Source organism: Podarcis gaigeae (assembly GCF_964106915.1).
Source record: "Podarcis gaigeae genome assembly, chromosome: 9".
In the NCBI taxonomy this organism is placed as follows: domain Eukaryota; kingdom Metazoa; phylum Chordata; class Lepidosauria; order Squamata; family Lacertidae; genus Podarcis; species Podarcis gaigeae.
The window spans coordinates 78,744,871-78,759,668 of record NC_139685.1 but is presented as its reverse complement, the minus strand read 5'-3'; the positions used below and the strand labels follow the sequence as shown (position 1 = coordinate 78,759,668).

Sequence of the window (14,798 nt, the reverse complement as noted above, 5' to 3'; positions counted from 1 at the left end):
ATATGACAATTGTGCCCTCAACCTCCTTGGAGGGTGTTTTCAATGCACGGTTTGGATGCAGCCACAGACCAGCTGCCATCTTGGATGGCTTTGGTAGGGGATTAAATAAACTCATAGAATCATATAATTGTAGAGCTGGAATGGGGGACCCCGAGGGTCATCAAGTCCAACCCCCCTCAATGAAGGAATCGAAGGATATTTGCGATTGTCCAGCAGGGCAATTTTTGTGGTGTGGGTGTGAGTGTATGACAGAGGCAAATAGGAGTCTGTATTACCTCTTTGCTTTCCGTGGGGTCACATTGAATGGGGGCCCGGGCGGCCCCAAGGATTTGGGAAACACATCGACCCACATCTGGATTTTTCCCTGAAATGAGAAAAGAGGCTATGAGGCAGGGAGAGTTCATTCCGGGAGCTCAGACAGCCCTGCTCCATCTCCCTTCTTCTGGAGAGAGGAATTGACAGAAAGGGGACAAGGGGTTTCTTCTGGAAGCTGGATATTTCCGGGAAAAAGACAAACCTGAGAGGCAAGATAAAGGCATGAGTTCAAATTCCCCCGCTGGGGTTGGTTGTGAGAGCTTCAGGGATGCTTTGGCTTTTGTTGCTTTGCGCAGTAGGCCCTCAAAGCATCACCTCTCGGCAATACAAAGTGAAATCTAGACAGGCGGAGCCCAATAACTTTGGGCACAGAAGGGGCGCTATGGATGAGTTCATGGAACGAACGAGATGGTGGCCCCAAACGTTTGGGAACTGCTGATGTAAATCTTTGTCCTGTGTGTAGTTTGAGAGCTGCACAGTCAAGGAAAAAACAATGCTGTCCACAGTTGTAAAGACTGCGGAGAGAATACCGCATTTTTCGCTCTATAAGACGCACCAGACCACAAGACGCACCTAGTTTTAGGAGGAGAAAAACAAGAAAAAAAATATTCTGAATCTCAGAAGCCAGAACAGCAAGAAGGATCACTGCGCAGTGAAAGCAGCAATCCCTCTTGCTGTTCTGGCTTCTGGGATAGCTGCGCAGCCTGCATTCGCTCCATAAAACGCACACACATTTCCCCTTACTTTTTAGGAAGGAAAAAGTGAGTCTTATAGAGCAAAAAATAAGGTAATTGGGTGCATTCTTCCCACCTTGTATCAAATCTATGCTTCCAGGTGTCATAAGAAAGCTGCAGAGATAGTTCAGGATAATGCGCACCCCGGAAATGATCTCTTTTAGTTTTTGCCTTCTGGAAGAAGGTCCAGGGTTATAAAGACTAGGACTAGCCACCTGAGAAACAGTTTTTATCCAAATGCGATTTTGGTTTTAAACGCAGTGTAAGGTACTCTCTTTGGGAGTATATTGCATTTAATTATGGGGTATTTTTAGGGGGTTAACCAGGCTGGGATAGCAAGCTTGTTGGTTTTTGTATGTCTGATGTAGACTTTTTTAATTTTGTTGTTCTGTATGGGATAATGATAGGGACGCAGGTGGCGCTGTGGGTTAAACCACAGAGCCTAGGACTTGCCGATCAGAAGGTTGGCGGTTCGAATCCCCGCGACGGGGTGAGCACCCGTTGCTCAGTCCCTGCTGCTGCCCACCTAGCAGTTTGAAAGCAGTCAAAGTGCAAGTAGATAAATAGGTACCGCTCCGGCGGGAAGGTGAATGGCGTTTCCATGTGCTGCTCTGGTTTGCCAGAAGTAGCTTAGTCATGCTGGCCACATGACCCGGAAGCTGTATGCCGGCTCCCTTGGCCAGTAAAGCAAGATGAGCGCCGCACCCCAGGGTCGTCCGTGACTGGACCTAACGTCAGGGGTCCCTTTACCTTTAATGTAGTCTCTGTGGGAGTATATTGCCTTTAATTATGGTGTATTTTAGGGGGTTAACCAGGCTAGGATAGCTGGGATAGCAGGCTTGCTGGTTTTTGAATGTCTGCTGTAGATTTTTTCAATTTCGTTGTTCTGTATGGGACAATGACAATAAAGATTATCATATCCCTACTGCATTCCATCTTTCATCTGGCTATTTTGGGGCGTGATTTCCCCCTCAGGCACTGGCCTGACACAGAAGGGCTTTCAAGACGATGACAGCTGCACCCTGAGACTCACTGCTGCCTCTCCCACCCGGGTCTTACCTGCTCGATGTCCGGTTGCAAGGGGCTGTACAGTCGCCTTGTCTCGACGTGCTCGGGGACCAGGCCTTGCTTCTGCAGGGCGTACAAGGCGAGCCTCTCCTCTGGGGGACCCAGGTGTGGGTTGGGGGGCTTGCCATCATCTAAATGAAAGAGAGAAGGAGGAGACTGCAGCAGGGAACCGGCCAACTACTCCCAGTGCAGATAAAAGGGCAGAGCTAAGGAGGGCAGAAGAGGCTTGGGACAGCTGGGAGATGGTCCCTGTTCAACTTTCCCACAGATTACTTACAAACAGAGAGGGTGGGTGGGAGGAAGGAAACTGACATGGCCAGAAGGACTCTGTCAACAGCCCTGTGATCTTTTTGCTCGGCAGCTTTCACCACGAAAACCTGCTCTTTAGTGTTCAATCAGAACAAACATCCGTTTGGTTTTTCCGTGGATGGATGTTGGCTCCGAACAAGCACCAAAGAGCAGCTTTTCACAGGGAAAGCTCTGGGGCAAAAAGGAAAAAAAAATATAATTACTCGGACAAAGAGCTTCAGAGGGCAGGCTATGCCTGAAAAGAGCAGAGAAAAGATGAGTGTGGCTCAGCCCTTAGTATAAAATGTCCCCGTGTCTTCCTAGGATGTCCTGTGTGAGGCCTCCATCCTTCTGTGAGGTGCTCCTCATCTGTTGCCTCCAGTTGGCCAAGCACGGGTCACACCAGCCAAGTGTCCCACAAAAAACGGGACGCCCCATTTTTTCGTGCACGATTGTGGTGGCCATTTTGGGTGCTGCTCTCTCCTGCAACACTCTTGCCTTGAAAAAGCGCATTTTGGGGGGTCAGAGCACAATGCGGGTCACGCGACTCGCCCGGGAGCACATCCCAGAAGGCACGTGTCCCAGTTTTTGATCCGCAAAAGTTAGACTGCCGTCTCCAAGTCTCCAGCAGCCAACTCTGTCATTGGTTGTGCACAGACACCACAGAAACAGTGGCCCCACATTAAAAATATATCTGTCTCCTTCTTTGTCTCCCCAGCCACACTTCAAACATCACCAGCGCGGAGCTGATGGAAGCAAGGTCCAGAAACAAAGCTTGCAAAATGTCCTCTGCACTCTGGGCTCTAACACAGCTGCTTTCCAGACCCCATTCTCTCCCCCGCCCCCAGTCCCAAGGTCAAAGCTGCCAGAGCTTCAGTTCTGGGTTTGAAGGAGGAGGGAGAAAGAAGAGAAGAAGAAGAGTTTGGATTTGATATCCCGCCTTTCACTCCCCTTCAGGAGTCTCAAAGCGGCTAACAACCTCCTTTCCCTTCCTCCCCCACAACAAACACTCTGTGAGGTGAGTGGGGCTGAGAGACTTCACAGAAGTGTGACTGGCCCAAGGTCACCCAGCAGCTGCATGTGGAGGAGCGGAGACGCGAACCCGGTTCACCAGATTACAAGACTACCGCTCCTAACCACTACACCACACTGGCTCTCTGCTCAGCTTTATGCAGCCCTATAAACCTGAGGACACCCTCAGCAGGGATCACTTTGAGGGCACAAAGCTGCTGTGAAGTGAGACAGCCCTTGGTGGCCCCTCAAGCATCCAGACTCCTTTGGTCTGGAGAGGAGAAGACTGACAGGAGAGCCACCATCAAATATCTGGAGGGCTGTCACACGGAAGATGGAGCAAGCTTGTTTCCTGCTACTCCAGAGGACAGGATCTGAACCAACAGATTCAGTGCCAAGGAAGGAGATTCCAACCAAACATCTGGATGAACTTTCAGATGGTCAGTGAAATGGACTAGGAAGCTGGTGGGCTCTCCTTCCTTGGAGGTTTCTATGCAGAGGCTGGATGACCGTCTGTCATTGATGCTTAAGTTGAGATTCCTGCATTGCGCAGGGTGGGGCTAGATGGCCCTTGGGTCCCTTCCACCTCTACAATTCCATGATTCTATGATTACCCCCAAAGCAGATTCTCCTCCCTGTCCATCACCCAGTTTTGCTCCACCTTCAAAGGAACACCTGGAGGCCTGGCTGGGCTCAACTGACACCAAGCTACCTTCCTTCCATCCATGCATTCATGATCCAGGATCTGGAAACCAAGCCTGATGAGGAACGGTTGAAGGAGTCTGGGAAAGAGGAGACTGAGAGAAGATAAGAGAGCCATCTTCAAATATCTCAAGGGGAGAAGGAGCAAGCTTGTTTTCTCTGGCTCTGGAGGGTAGCGCTCAAACCCAGGATTCAAGATACAAGAAATAAGATTATGAGTAAAGAACAGAAAGGAATTTCTGGTGGTTAGAGCTGTCCAATAGTAGAATGGGCTCGTTTGGAAGGTGGTGGACCCTCCTTCCTTGGAGGGTGGACGACCAACGATCATGGATGCTTAGTTGAGATTGCAGGGGGCTGGGGTCCCTTCCAACTCTATAATTCTATGAACCTATGAAAGATCTTGGGTGGCGCTGTGGGTTAAACCACAGAGCCTAGGACTTGCCGATCAGAAGGTTGGTGGTTCAAATCCCTGCGATGGGGTGAGCTCCCGTTGCTCAGTCCCTGCTCCTGCCAACCTAGCAGTTCGAAAGCACGTCAAAATGCAAGGAGATAAATAGGTACCGCTCTGGCGGGAAGGTAAACGGCATTTCCGTGCACTGCTCTGCTTCGCCAGAAGCAGCTTAGTCCTGCTGGCCACATAACGCAGAAGCTGTATGCCAGCTCCCTCGGCCAGTAAAACGAGATGAGCACCGCAACCCCAGAGTCGTCCGCGACTGGACCTAATGGTCAGGGGTCCCTTTACCCTCTACCCTTATGAAAGATCTTAAGGTCCAAGACCAGAAGTTTGTTTACCAAGGTCTGGGAGACGGTAGATTTGATCTCTGAAGATGATCCGGTCAGGTTTGTAGACAGGAGGCTTCCAGTTGCGTTGCAGAGCAAAGAGGTGGAGCAGCTGAGAAGGACGGAGTTGATCTCTCCATTGGTTGGGACCAGAACTAAGAGCAAGAGAAAAAGCAAAAGAAAGCTTCAACCTGCCCTATCCTCCAGGCTCAAGGCAGGTAAAGTTTGATGTGCCTTGTTGCACTTTTTCTGAGAGACGCTGCTCTGCTCCTGCACACCTCCCCTTTTATTGCAACGTGATATGTGCAGGAGAACTTCTCACTATTGTACGCTGTGCTCTGCGAGTGCTGCCTGTCGATCAGCTGATGGTTTACCGGCATCTCACAAAGCCCCAAGGGTCAGCTGAGCACCATGCACAGTGCTATGCCAGACCTGACAAGCAACTGATTGCTGGGGCTTTTGCAGCTCAGCGCATGGAGCTTTCGAAACCCTGAACATCAGCCAACGGCCATCGTGGGACAAGCCCAACATCCTGCCTTACATAGTGAGCAACCAGCTGCTTTGGGGCTCTGCAGGCCCCTCCGATCAGCCTTGGGTTCAAGATTCAGGTTCACAGCTCTTCTCGTTTAGTTCTCCAGCTCCGCTGTCTCTCCAAAACCCCAGGCGAAAAAAGGACTTTCCTAGGCTGCTGCCAGAAATCCTCTCGAACTGGAAATTCTTGAAGGCTTCTGCATGCAAGGCTTGCTCTCTACCCCAAAGTGATGTTCGGCCTCATTGCAGTCCAGTCCTCTTTAGCTGCCATTCCTGCATTGCAGGGGGCTGGACTAGGGGACCTTTGGGGTGCCCTCCAATTCTGCAATTCTACCATTTTGCCTTTCCCCTTGGCCTCCCACCACCCTCAGCTTTGCAGGAACCAGGCTGGATAAACACAGGGTCTTGAGGCCACCCGGAGGCCCAGCTCTCTCCTGTGGATATTCCCATGAATCCCCCTCCCCAAAAGAGGGGCAATGCCCCCCTGAGCTGCCTCGGTTTCCCCCAAGCACCCACATGCAGTAAGTCTGGGGCAGGCCACAGCGGGACCCAAATCTGGAAAGGAACCGGTTCTCGAGGTCCAGGGTGGTTTCCCCGATTTTCTCGTCTTTGGACAAGAGGTCGTAGTCGTAGAGGGTGACCTTCAGATCCTTCTCCAGGGGCAGAATGCACGTCAGCTCAAACATCCTACGGGGAGGAGGAAGGCTCAATGTTACTCAGGTGGACAGGGTCACTTTTGCTACACTTGCTTAGCAATGTGTTCTGTGAACTGCCCTGAGACCTCCAAACATAGTATGGTATATAAATTTAATTAATAATGATAATAATAATTAATTTTATTGGTTGGTTGGTTGGTTGTTTGATTGGTTACACACTGTATTGTTGATTGATTGGTTACAGTCCAAGGGTCATCAAACTTTTCCAGTAGGGAGCCGGTCCACCGTCCCTCAGACCTTGCGGGGGGGGGGCAGACTATATTTTTTTTTGGGGGGGAATGAATTCCTATGCCCAACAAATAACCCAGAGATGCATTTTAAATAAAAGGACACATTCTACTCATGTAAAAACACGCTGATTCCCAGACCATCCGTGGGCCGGATTTAGAAGGTGATTGGGCCGGATCTGGGCCCCGGGCCTTAGGTTACCTACCCATGGGTTACACATTCAGCAGAGCATGGGACTCTTTTTCAAAAAAATAAAATTTATTAACCAGGCCTTTGGTTGACCCACTTGACATCCTATGCCCTTTTGAAATGTGTCTCTTTTCGGGGTGTGGGGTGTGATTGGGTTGTTGTTTTTATTCTGACTATATATGTTGTGATCTTTTCTATGAAACACCGTGAGACCTCTGGTTATAGGGCGGTATATAAATTCAAGAAATAAGAATAAAAGGTATTAAAGAAGGAACCTTTCCCTCTTCCCTTCAACACCCCCCAGGTGTCTACATCTATGTCTGTCCTTGCATTCACCCCTTACTTTCCAAAGACGGGCTCCAGCGTGCAGGGGAGGTAATGGTCCTGATCATTGATGGATTTCTTCCCCACAGATATCTTGACATAAGGGTCACACTGCAGAGGAGAAAAGAAAGGTGGTCAGTCAAGGTGGGCTCTCTGCAGACCCAGGTAAGGTTACCTGGGCATGTCTAGCCAATGGAGAGATGCAAACAGAGGCAAATGAGGCCCCCACTTCCTGACACCCAACAGAAGCCCCCAAAAGATACGTGCTTGTTGGTTGGTTGCATAAAATTTGCACAACGTTTGATAGTAAAAGAACCCCAAAGCGCTTTACAAAAAGAAGAAGGAAAAATCAATAATATTATCACTTAAAACAATGAACAGTAATCGTTTTAAACCTTCGGAAAATCGACAGTAAATTGAAAACAGCTGAAAACACACCCTGGCATTCTAGATATCTTATTTATTTGTCTACTTGTCCAAAATTTATATACCACCCTCTGCAGATCTCAGGCCACTTCACGACACAAGAATACAAGATAAAAACACAAAATGCATAATAAAACAAACCAATACCCCCCTTTCCCATTACATGGGAAATAGGTCTTAGGGAGGTGTTTAGATACAGTGTATTTATATACCGTGTGTGTGTGTATGTGTGTAGGATTCTACCTTAGTTGTTTTTCACCCTTGGGTGCCATTGTTGGTCTCCAGCTTCCATCATCCCAGCCAAGTAGTCCATGGTAAGGGATAATTGGAGCTGTAGTCCAAGAAAAATCCTCTTTAAGGCAAAAAACAAAAACTGCTAATAAAAAGTGGATGACAAGGAAAAGTCGAAGTTTTAAAAAACATACTGTTTCTTGTTAGGGCTGCCATATGTCTGGATTTCACCAGACATTACCGGGATTTCAAAGGCAGAAGCAACCTCAGGGGGGAATTTCTGAAAGGTGGTGGTTTCTCCTGGATCTTAGGCAAGTGAACCCAAAAATTGTGGGGGTTTTGGCATTATTGTTAAAAAAAAAATGTGATGGCCTGGGATTCGGACTCAGATGCTGAACCCGAGGAATCCCAGCCTGCACAGAAGTCCCCGCCCCCAGAACCAGCTGAGCCAGGGCCTGAGCCTGAAGGGTCCTCACCTGTGCCGGATCCTCAGGTGCAGGCACCAGTTGAGTCTGCTCTGGCTCCTGGGGTGATGGAGGACCCACTGCCTGCAGGTGCTCCACTCTCAGCCCCGTCAGGGGAAGAGGAGGTTGCCTCTGGGTCTGGTGACCCTCCAGCCTCTCCTGAGCTGCAGAGGCTAAGGGCAGAGAGGCAGAGGGAACTAAGTTGCCACAGGAGGAGTGCTTGCCTCCAGGCCAGGAGAGGTGAGTCACCAGAGGATTGGGGCTGCCCTATGCCTCGGGGCAAATAAAAGCCGGCCAGCCCCAGACCCAAGTTGCGGAAGCAACATTGTTGGTTGCTAGTTCCTGTCTGAACCCTGTCCTGCTTTCCTGCCAGAGCTCCTGACCCGCCCTGGCTCCCGGCTTGCAAGCCTGTTCCTGACTTCACCCGGCTCCCTGCCCTGCACCCAGCTTCAGCTACTACGGACTGCCTCCACGTTGCACCTTTGACCACGGACAGGACTTGGACCTCGCCTCTCGGGTAACCCACAGGACCAGCACAAAAAAGAGGCTTTGGTGTTTACCTAAGAAAAGATCTTAAAGAAAGCTCAACAACATTTGGGGTGTCCTGCTGGTTTTTCCTTTTTGAAACATGGCAACCCTATTTGGGGTAGCTATTGGGTTGTTGTTTTTATTTTTATTAGGTATTTTGTGGTTTTATATCTTGCTTTTATTCTGTAAACTGCCCTGAGACCCCCAGGGATCCTACCTGCCTGCCCATCCTCTCCCAGGCTTACCTTTCCGTTTGAGTCCTTTGGCTGCAGATCAAAGGCCCGGATGATGTAAACACGGACGAGGCATTCTTGGGGGCCTCTGGCTGGAAGCTGGTGGAACTGGCGAGGAGGAACTGCCACCGTGGGGTCATCCGGCAGAGGGTAGATCTTGAAGGCGCCCTGCAAGCCGAGGGGGGAGGCCATTAGAGCCTGCCATCGACAACTCCCTGCATCCTACAGCCAAGCTCAGAGGGGTCACATCTTACAGAGAGGGACCCAGAGAGCTCACACTGTGAACCAGCCCATCTCTCGAGGAACACAATGGCCGTGAGCCTCAGGAAGGAAGGTGGCTCTGACAAGGAGTCCATCTTGGCCCTGAACAGGGGCAGACCTACATTTGGGTTGGGCCTGAAACTGAAACTGTCATGGGGAGCCCTTTTCAACCAGCAACGAGGTGTGGGTATCCACGGTTATCTTCTTCCATGGGGTTGTTCCACGACGGGTGACCACACCTTTGCAACATCTATGCTACATTGGGATTGTTGAAATATATACAATGAAAATTTAATCCATTTGACTCGAATCAATGTGACTCTACTAGACGCAACAAAATTAAGTAATGGGGTCTCTTCTGAGGCCCCTCTGGGATTAGGGGCCCGAAGCTTTGGCTTTGTTCATTTCATAGCATATTGCTGGTGGTCAACAAAAGAGGTTTAAAGACTCTCTCAAGGCAAATCTTGTAAAAATGCAGTATAAACACCAACAACTGGGAAACACTGGCCTGTGAGCGCTCCGGTTGGAGAACAGCCTTTACCAAAGGTGTTGTGGACTTCGAAGACACTCGAACTCAGGATGCAAGGGAGAAACATGCTAAGGGGAAGGCATGCTTGGCAAACCCTCACCATGATCAACTCCCACCGTGATCAACTCCCACATCCCACTGTGGAAGGATGTGTGGATCCAGAATTGGCCTCCACAGTCACTTATGGACCCACTGTTAAGACTGTGTTTATGGAAGATAATTTTATTCAGCTATGAGGGATTGCTGAAGAAGAAGAAGAAGAAGAAGAAGAAGAAGAAGAAGAAGAAGAAGAAGCACAGCAATCGTCTCCAGGCCCTCTGATATCTGAAAGAGGTTAGCAAACCTTGAATTCCCCCACAATGGTCGGGTCTTCATTCGAATCCTGAGTCTTGCCACGGTACAGCTTAAAGGTGTTGCAGAAATCCGAGAGACCCCCGAAGTCTTCTACGCTCTCCAGCTCCGTTTCATAGACCTAAGGGAAGAAAAACGTGGGTTCAGTTTGTCCAGTTGGGAGGGGTCCCAAAGGACCAGGGACGCCGACTTGCCCCCCACTGCTTGCCTGGTGGTGGGGCGGGGAGTGCAGGAGGTAATCTTCACCCTCCAGAAGTCCCGGCCCCACTCGGTGCACCAGCACTCGCCCGGGAGTGGCGGGGGATAACAGCCCCTTCAGTATTGGGGTGGGGGGCTCAGACCCTTGCCCAGAAATACTTAGGGGGCTGGAGCTCCTTCTCCCCCCTATAGTTGGCGCTTCTGCAGAAGTCCTGTACCTCAACTCCCTGCAAAGTCATTCCCTGTTCAAGAATCCCTCAGAAATGGCCTCCAAGCACTCTTGAGAGACCTCCAAAGTAGTCTATTCCACTGTTGAATGGCTCTTATCATCTGAAATTTATCCCTAATGTCTAGTCAGAAACCTCCTACCTCACTACAGGTGGGTTGGACTAGATCAGGCATAGGAAAACTTGGTCCTCCAGATGTTTTGGGACTACAATTCCCTGGTCCTGCTAGCTAGGGATGATGGGAGTTGTAGTCCCAAAATATCTGGAGGGCCAAGTTTTGCCTATGCCTGGACTAGATGATCCTCCAGGTCCCTTTCAACTCAACAATTCTATGGTTCTATGGTTCTTTCTCATCATGGGGCTATCAGATTGGGTCCTGCCCTTCAGAGCAGTTTGGGTCCTTCAGATATTTGAAGATGGCCCTCATATCTCCTCTCAGTCTCCCCTTTTCCAGGCTAAACATATCCAGCTCCTTCAACCATTCCTCATCAGGCTTGGTTTCCAGAGCCTTGATCATCTTGGTCTCCCTCCTCTGAACACCTTCCAGCTTGTCCATATCCTTCTTAAACTGGGAGGCCTAGAACTGGATACAGGATTCCAGACTGGTTTTGACCAGAACAGAGTGGTCCTATGACTTCCCTTGATCTAGACACTAGACTTCTGTTGCTTCTGAGGAGCTGATGAAGCTCAGAGTGTCCACTGTCCCAGACACCTCCCTGGCTAAGTTTCAGTCTAACCTCACAACCCCCTCCAGCTCAAGTCCCAGGTGCTGCAATTTCACCTCCTAAGCAACAACCGCCATCTTTCCCCTCCCAAGGAAGGTCTCCCTCACGGCCCTTCACTTAATCAAATCTGGCCCTATCTGAAAAAAGTTTGGACACCACTGATCTGTTATTGACTTAGATGGCTGCTGCCCACCATCTAATGCCATAAACAAGAGGAAGGAACTCTTTTTTCATTAGTGATTGCTCTTTGTAAACTGAAGTAAGCAGCATACAAATCGTGTTACCTAAATATATAACAAGAGCACACTTTGCTGTTACACAGCTTTTACAATTTGGTTTTGATGCTTCTGGACGCCCTTGCCACCCAGTAACCAATTTACCTGCATTGCTTAAATAACTGGAATTGCATCAGTGTCTCTACAAGAAAAATCCTTTTCTTTGCATAGTATTATCAGATGCTATTTGCTGAGGAATCGAGCTCTGGAGCTGTACTAATAAAGAACAAGAGGTTTCCCTCCAGCCAGTTACCTTTAGTGTGTCAAAACCCTTTTCCAGGTATGAGCCGCATTTTTCCCGGTCGCCTGTGGAAGCGTAGAACTTGCTCCACCAATCGATGAACTCTTCTTCCTAGGAGAGGAGAAGTAACACTTCATATCAAGAAATCCCGACAGCGATCGGCACCACCTGAGCGGCTCTCGGTTTGCGCGGGGATGCATGCAAAGGTCTCCATCAATAGGGCTCAAGAATGCACGGTGCAAGTCATCGTGGCGAAACACAACTCTCTTATTGGAAAAACCAGCGGGGGATTTCATTTTTTATATATAAATATTTATTAAGATTTTTTGTGAAAGAAAAACATAAGCGGGGGATTTCAGTGGCTTTTGGAAAGCTGGAGACACAGCTCAGCTCTGCTTCCAGAACACCATGGGTTCAATCCCTTAAGAAAAGCCCACTGGATCAGACCAATGACCCATCTAGTCCAGCGTCCTGTTCTCATGATGGCTAGCTAGATGCCCCAATGGAAAATTCACAAGCACAAGAGCAGATCTCCCCTCCTGCATTTCCAGCAATGGGTATTCAGTTTGATGTATTGTTAATCTTTGTTGGAAGCCACCCAGAGTGGCTAGGGAAACCCAGACAGATGAGCGGGGTACAAATAATATATTATTATTATTATTATTATTATTATTATTATTATTATTATTATTGCTGCCTCGAACTCAAAGCCACTCTGGCTATTAGCCTCCTTCATTTATTTTCCCAATCCTCTTTTCAAGGCATCTAAGGTGACGGCTACCCCGCTCTCCTGTGGCAAGGAGTTCCATAGTTTGTGCTGCTCGAATGAGTCCTTTCTTTGTATCTGCCCTGAACCTTTCAACTTACCTAGTTAAGTAGGTAAAGAGGAAGCCACTGGCCTGGCTCAGTAGAAGGCAAACAGAAGGCTTCGATTGAACTGGGGGGGGGGGGTTGTAAAGAAATGTTATTTTTTTTGGTAACAGCTACAATTCTCAAGGTCAACTGGAGCCAAGATGAAGGAGCAATTGGTAATTCGTGAAACATCCTTAAGCAAATAAATATCTCATTTTGGAATTCCGCAAAATTCCATCACACTAACCTCACGGAGAAGCTGGGATAATCGGGGTTTATGGAGTTTGACTGGGAGCCAGGCAGGCATCTTGAGAGTCCCTGTCTCAAAAAGGCATTGCGCTGGGACCCAACACTTTCTCTCCCCCCCCCCCATACACTTCCTCCCCTCGTAGGAATATTGCATAAATCTCCCTTTTCGGCCATCCTTTTGCACTGCCTTTAAAAAAGAAAAAGGGAGGGGGGAGCTGCATTCTAACCAAAATGCCTTTATTATGACATTCCACAAGTGCCGTGTTACAAAGAAAGCACTTTCAGTAATCTGACGATTTTACCTCTGGTCTCCTCCGCAGCCCCAAGACAAAGAAAGGAGTTAGAGGTTTCTGCTGATGTTGGGGCTGAGGTTACGGAGAATAACATGTTTTTTGTGTTTTTAGGGGGGTGTTTTGGATGCGTGTATTTTATTTTTTTCCTTTTTAAGCAAAACACCAGGAGACACAGCTGGAACATTAATTGGAAAGGACACTGGCTGCTCATTTAGAATGTTGTATTATTTTATTGTTGTTAGCCGCCCTGAGCCCAGCTTCGGCTGGGGAGGGCGGGATATAAATAAAAATTTATTATTATTATTATTATTATTATTAGTCGAAACAGGAAAGCCATGCCTGGCAAGAAAGGCTAAGAAGGGAGCTGGCTTAAGTGTCTTGTGAGGGGCACAGAAGGCCCTGGATTGACATTGCATGGCATCCAGAAGGGACTTTTTACCATATGTCGTGGGATTGCAGTAAGATTAGAAAATTTTGGGAAATGATATATAATGAGTTGAAGAAAATGTTCCAATTAACATTTGTTGAAAAACCTGAAGCATTTTTGTTAGGGATTGTAGGGAAAGACCTGCCAAGGAAATTTAAGAATATCTTTATGTACACGACAACGGCAGCCAGAGTCTTAATAGCACAAGGATGGAAGAATGAAGAAACCCCGACTAAAGAGCTGTGGCAAGGGAAACTGATGGACTATGCGGAACTGGCGAAATTGACGCACAAACTGCGGGACAAGGACAACTGTGACTTCAAAGAAGAATGAGAACCTTTTGCAAAGTATTTAAATAAACTAAGTTGGACTCCTTGGCAGGTTTTGAATAAACATTCACAAATTCATTATTAATAACACATAATAGTTAGATTAAGGATTTTTACAATTTTATAATATGCAGAGAATTATAAGTATGGAAAAACCAGAGAGAGGCGCTGAGGGAAGTCTAGGGGGTGGAGTGGAGGATGGGTTCCTTTTTGGGGAGGGGGGAATTAAGGATGATATGTTCCATTGAAAAGCAATGACAAACCCAGACAGCATCTTAAAAAGCCGACAAAGGTCTGTATAGTTAAAACTATGGTTTTCCCAGTAGTGATGTATGGAAGTGAGAGCTGGACCACAAAGAAGGCTGATCGCCGAAGAATGGATGCTTTTGAATTCTGGTGCTGGAGGAGACTCTGGAGAGTCCCATGGACTGCAAGAAGATCCAACCTCTCCATTCTGAAGGAAATCAGCCCTCACTGGAAGGACAGATCCTGAAGCTGAGGCTCCAATACTTTGGCCACCTCATGAGAAGAGAAGACTCCCTGGAAAAGACCCTAATGTTGGGAAAGATGGAGGGCCCAATGAGAAGGGGACGACAGAGGACGAGATGGTTGGACAGTGTTCTCGAAGCTACCAGCATGAGTCTGACCAAACTGCGGGAGGCAGTGGAAGACAGGAGTGCCTGGCGTGCTCTGGTCCAGGGGGTCACAAAGAGTCGGACATGACTAAATGACTAATGACTAAACAACAACAAAAACATGCTTTATTGATAAAATGTTATGTTGTAATTCTTAATAAAATGTGGTTTGGAAGCCTCCAACTGTGGTCCTCATGGCTAGTAGCCATTGAGAGCTCTTCTCCTCCGTGAATTGGTCAAATCCTGTTTTAAAGCTGTTACGTACTGAGATGAATAGGATCCAAAAAGCAGCAGTCTGATTGGTCCTAGAACAATAGCATTCAGAATGCAGCAGTCTGATTGGTCCACAGGAGCCACCCAATCCAGCTGCAGGTGGAAGTGAATCCGCAACCTGGTTGGCCTACAGGAGATTCCCGGAATTAGCCAATCACGTGGGGC

At 48.3% G+C, this 14,798-nt stretch overlaps 1 protein-coding gene and 2 long non-coding RNA genes across 10 annotated transcripts in view; 2 read left to right on the top strand and 1 right to left on the bottom strand.

Moving 5' to 3' along the window:
• Positions 1-14,798, top strand: part of LOC310853040 — a 484,331-nt gene that overhangs the window by 116,119 nt on the left and 353,414 nt on the right. The window lies entirely within an intron of this gene.
• DYSF (dysferlin) overlaps positions 1-14,798 on the bottom strand; it is a 180,428-nt gene that overhangs the window by 27,165 nt on the left and 138,465 nt on the right. For all 8 annotated transcript variants that reach the window (XM_083757042.1, XM_083757038.1, XM_083757040.1 and 5 more), the window contains 8 exons: positions 11,588-11,686; positions 9,902-10,030; positions 8,781-8,936; positions 6,906-6,997; positions 5,946-6,116; positions 4,911-5,053; positions 2,109-2,248; positions 276-364 (listed from right to left, as the gene is read on the bottom strand). In XM_083757042.1, coding sequence (XP_083613168.1) covers positions 276-364; positions 2,109-2,248; positions 4,911-5,053; positions 5,946-6,116; positions 6,906-6,997; positions 8,781-8,936; positions 9,902-10,030; positions 11,588-11,686 — 1,019 coding nt within the window. The remainder of the gene's footprint in view (positions 1-275; positions 365-2,108; positions 2,249-4,910; positions 5,054-5,945; positions 6,117-6,905; positions 6,998-8,780; positions 8,937-9,901; positions 10,031-11,587; positions 11,687-14,798) is intronic.
• The window catches only part of LOC310853044, a 182,502-nt gene that overhangs the window by 97,631 nt on the left and 70,073 nt on the right, over positions 1-14,798 (top strand). The gene's annotated exons all lie outside the window — the stretch shown is intronic.